At 36.2% G+C, this 5,187-nt stretch overlaps 2 protein-coding genes across 3 annotated transcripts in view; both read left to right on the forward strand.

Moving 5' to 3' along the window:
- Positions 217-3,675, forward strand: LOC107632013. Of its 2 annotated transcripts, none has more exons than XM_016335634.2 (3): positions 217-691; positions 864-1,567; positions 2,250-3,675. In XM_016335634.2, exons 2-3 carry the CDS (start codon positions 878-880, stop codon positions 3,486-3,488), a joined length of 1,929 nt encoding a protein of 642 aa, XP_016191120.1. In that variant the 5' UTR covers positions 217-691; positions 864-877; the 3' UTR covers positions 3,489-3,675. The 2 variants fall into 2 exon arrangements, with proteins under 2 accessions (XP_016191120.1, XP_016191121.1); XM_016335635.2 differs by having other exon boundaries at positions 217-486.
- Positions 4,476-5,187, forward strand: part of LOC107634810 (lysine histidine transporter 1) — a 7,905-nt gene continuing 7,193 nt past the window's right edge. The window contains exon 1 of the mRNA XM_021117493.1: positions 4,476-4,630. Within this exon, the coding sequence (XP_020973152.1) occupies positions 4,476-4,630 (155 nt within the window). The remainder of the gene's footprint in view (positions 4,631-5,187) is intronic.

Genomic DNA, 5,187 nt, shown 5'->3' on the forward strand with positions numbered 1-5,187 from the left:
TCGGATAGATTTGCACCTTAAACTAGGAATAAAAAATTTTGTGCACTCTGTGTTTGATCTTTTTTCCCTTATGTAACCGGCTACATGTGTGCTCCATGGTCTGCTGTTAAATGACAGAATCAAGTTTCCTCAAGTGAAAGTGAATGAAGACAAGCACCATAATGGTGGGGTCTATGATTCTTATAATAATTTATTAAAACATTATTTTGGCCTTGGTATTCACGGACCAGAGAATCATAATCTTCCTATGCCTTCCTTTTAACTTTTTCCTCCACCACCATGGATGAACAGTTGCATTGAACCTCACCCACAATTCCTTTCCTTTTGTCATCTAATGCACTATGCCAACACTTTATACTTGGTATCTTTCTGTATTTTTTTGCACTCTTTTTCCTTGCTAGCCACCAACTTCTTCATGCTATCCAGTTACGGCATCCTATAGTCCATAGTTTGGCTACCAATCTTGCACTATTCACTCTTCACAAGGTTAATCTCATACCTTTGTTCCTCTTTTTTACTCCCCTACTTTTACTTTTCGACCTACTAGCTTTTCAGCAACTTTCAATCCAAGAGAATAAGCATATATTACTAGCTTTTCAACAACTTTCAATCCAAGAGAATAACTGAATAAGCATATATTTGCTTCTCTTAGTGCTGTGTGGTTTCACTTTATTCATTTATGTTCTGTTAGGTAAGTGCCATATACTAAACATAAACAAGATAGAAAATTTGTGTTTGTGTCTCTACCCCCCATTATGCCCAGTTTTCGAGTGAATATAGAAGATTATGGTGAGTTTTGTCTGAAGATATAGAATCTTGCCTGTTCTATTCTCCAAATAAGTTTGTGTCTTTCAATGTTTTAGTTACTGGGGGTGTCATGGCTTCTCCATCATGCTTCCCTCTTCGTTGGGAGAGCACAGGAAACCAGTGGTGGTATGCAGCCCCCATTGATTGGGCTGCAGCAAATGGCCTCTATGATCTTGTTGCTGAGCTTCTCCACCTTGACACCAACCTCCTCATCAAGCTCACTTCCCTCCGTAGAATTCGCCGCCTCGAAGCCGTTTGGGATGACGAGGCTAACTTTGAAGACGTTGCAAGTTGCCGCTCCAAGGTTGCAAGGAATCTCATGCTTGAATGTGAGAACGGAAGAAGGGAACACAAGTACAACTCCCTCATCCGTGCTGGCTATGGTGGATGGCTTCTCTACACTGCAGCCTCAGCAGGGGATGTGGAATTTGTGAAGGAATTGTTGAGTAGAGACCCTTTGCTTGTTTTTGGTGAGGGAGAGTATGGTGTCACTGACATACTCTATGCTGCTGCAAGGAGCAAGAATTGTGTGGTGTTCAGGCTCTTGCTTGATTCTGCACTCTCTGGGAGTGAAGAACATCATGGTGATGGTGGTGTTTTCAAGAGAGAGATGGTGAATAGAGCAATTCATGCTGCTGCAAGAGGAGGGAATTGGGAAATGCTGAAGGAGCTTGTGGAAAATGTTTCTGAGATTTTGTGCTACAGAGATTCTCAAGGGTGTACTGTCTTGCATTCAGCAGCTGGCAGAGGCCAAGTTGAGGTGAGGCCAAACAAAATTCATGAGTTCTTCTACTTGTTTAATGTTGATCTTGGAAGAGAAATCATATGGGACATTACATATCAGATTCTTAGTGATTGTTCAAAATCTTATAATAATTTTATGGATTACTTGAATACAGTTTTCTTCATTTGACCAGCTCAGTCTGAATAACCTTTAACTGTAAAAGGGAAAAAAAAAGAAGTGAAAAGAGATGTATAATAATTCTCAAGAAGTATGCATTAAAACCTGCTCAGTATGCTTTAAGTAGCAGCATGGTCCCCATAAATTGTGGTCTATGACTCTGGACCTTTTATGTAGAAAGTAGAAACTGTCCCACCCAGTCAAAGATCTTAAAAATACAACTTTTGCAGTAAATCTAAGCACATCAAAGTGGTTAGAACTTGCTAGGAGTTTTGGGTTACATTTTGATGCTAATGTTACCATCCCTTTGGGATTATCACAAAATTTCTTACTTAGGGGAGAATGAAAAAGCATAAATCTTTTCTTGTTAGCAACATTGAACAGTGATCAGGTTCAAAGTTGATAGCGAATTGTATGATTTTTAGTGCAATGTTCTAGTGTTCTTCTAATCCCGTAGAAATTCTTGTAATATCTTTTTGCACTTGATTTGGGGTTAGAAACCAATCATCCATATAACCTTGTACTTATTTTCATGATACAGGTAGTGAGAAACTTAATTGAGTCATCTGATATTATCAACTCAACTGATGTACAAGGCAATACAGCATTACATGTGGCTTCTTACAGGGGTTACTTACCTGTGGTAGAGATTCTGGTTCAAGCATCACCCTCATTAGCATCCCTAACCAATCATTATGGAGATACTTTTCTTCACATGGCAGTGGCTGGTTTCAGAAGCCCTGGATTCCGAAGACTAGACAAGCACACTGAGCTCATGAACCAATTGATTAGTGGAAAGATTGTGGACATGCAGGACATCATAAATATCAAGAACAATGATGGAAGAACAGCTCTTCATGTAGCTGTGATTCATAACATCCAATGTGAAATAGTGGAATTACTGATGTCTATTCCATCAATTGATTTGAACGTCCGCGATGCGGATGGCATGACCCCCTTGGATCATTTGAAGCAGAGGTCACAATCAGCATCATCTGAAATCTTGATCAAGCAGTTGATTTCAGCCGGTGGCATCTCTAATTGTCAGGATTATACAGCAAGAAATACTCTTGTTACTCATCTGAAGAATCATGGCATTGTAACAAGTCCTGGCATTTCATTCAGGGTACCAGATGGTGAGATATTCTTGTACACAGGCATTGAGAAATCCTATGATGACAATTTTGATCAGGCAAGTGTGGAATCAAATTCATGGTCAAGTGGTGAACCGCATGATTACAAGCTAGCCGATTCTCCACATTGCAGCAAGTCTAGTCCTATCAACGATGCGAAAAGGCGCTTAAAGTTCCTTTTCGGGAGGCCTAGAGGAAGAGAGACTAAAAAGGCAGTATCAGAAATTCAAGATGACGATTCTGTGGCTGCTTCTTGCATCTCAAGTAAAGAGTTGGAAGACATTCCAATTCCATTAAGACAAAGATACTCAAAACTGTGTTCCCTTCCAAACAACAAGAGAACATTACCTATAATGACCAATCTCCCAAGTCCATCCAGTAGAAGTTATTTTGCTGCAGGCCTAATGCAAGGGGTAATTCAGGTAAAGCCATATGTGCCTATTGCTAATGCTGCTGCTCATTCAACTCAAAGTCTTCAAGAACATAAGGGTGTTGATATAGATTGTGGTACACGACAGTTGAACTTCAGGCAGGGTTCCTTCAATAAGAAAATGATGAATAAGTATTTTTCTTTTGGAGCACAAGAGCAGGCTTTTGAGGGTGCAAATAGCTGCACTAGGACAAATCTCAGTTCTTTAGTTACATAAATGATATTCAGCATGAATCATTTTGTCAAAAAGAATATATTCTAGCTCAAGTTGTAATCATTTATGTTTGTTGGAGCTTATGTATTGATGATATAACATGTGCTCAATGTTCAACTGTATTTGAGAAGCCAACTCCAAATATGAATAGGAATACTAATAAATGCTTCTCAAGATTTACTTGTTGAAACTTGAAAGTTAGCTTTTGTATTTATATTCCTCATAAAATTGAGAAAAGAGATAATAAAAGGGAAGAGAATTGCATTAAAATAATGAATTGAAGTACATTTCAATATATATATTAGACATTTGTATATTTTAATATAATTATAAATAAAATATATGCATCTATATTTGTGTTGATTTTGACATACAATTATTTTATTTTTAATGATTTCTACCGTTAATATTTAATCGAATCTTCTGGTGTTTTATATGTCTACGCAAGGCATACAATTCTAGGTTGCCATTCATAATATATGAATACATAGATTCACATATTAAAAAAAAAATTAGTAAATAAATTCATATTAAAGCATTATCATTTATAGCAAACCAATTAAGCAACTAGTAGTCAAGAAGATTAAATACAAAATCAACCACCAATAAAACCATACAAGTAAAGTTTAGTTAATCAATACTAATACTTTTTTTTTTTGGGTCACCTTCAAGAAACTCGGATAAATGTGACCATAACATATCAAAAAGGATCAGAAGTATGACACTTTGATCAAAATGTACGGTAGACCAAGCAATAATAAATAACTGAGAGAGAAAATAGGTGATGGTAGCAAGAAGTAGTAGTGCATCTGTTTTTCTATGTTTAGCTTACATTATCCAACTACCAGACATACTTTGCTACGGCAGTTACAGAATAACAGAACTGAAGACCGCGTCTTTTACCCGATTATAAAGATCTGTGAACTTATCCATATTGCATACATAGCTTTACTAGTTTAGTTTGAACAAGATTTTGATTGCAAATTAGAAATGACTGACGATTCAAGAAAGTCTGCCATTGATAATTGGCTTCCTGTCACTGCTTCTAGAAATGCCAAATGGTGGTATTCTGCTTTTCACAATCTCACCGCCATGGTTGGTGCTGGTGTCCTCAGTCTTCCTTATGCCATGTCAAAGATGGGCTGGTAATAATTATGTCCTAACTATTACTCATTAAGTATGCTATCCACTAATTTTTAGTCATTAAGTGTGTATCATATTTAAGTATAAGTTCGCATTTAGTTTGTCTTCGTATAAAGTAAAACTGTTAAATAACAATTTAATCAAACATGTTAAATTATACATCGACTATCAACTTCATATGAATGCAACCACACATGAGTCTTCATCTATTTATGTAGTTACAAATGAAATATTGACCATGATATCTTTTATACATGAAAAAAATATATATTTGTTCCCAAAATAAATGTCAAGCATCTCTTGTTTATAAAATAATTAGATATTCCTAGACAGTGATGAAAATCGATGTATTAATAATGGTTGTGAAGTTCTTTCAGTAGATCTATTAGTACAAATGAAAACTGGCACATCTCACGAGAATAGATCCATCATAAATGCGTGAAATCATTAGTTGTTCACTTGTTTAGTTTGAACTTGAACTCCCATGTCTGTGTAGGTGTAGCTAAAACAAAATCGAATAAAAATGTATTTATATGAAAATAATTAAAAATAATTAGAT

The sequence above is a fragment of the Arachis ipaensis genome, chromosome B03 (genome assembly GCF_000816755.2).
Source record: "Arachis ipaensis cultivar K30076 chromosome B03, Araip1.1, whole genome shotgun sequence".
NCBI classification, from domain to species: Eukaryota; Viridiplantae; Streptophyta; class Magnoliopsida; order Fabales; family Fabaceae; genus Arachis; species Arachis ipaensis.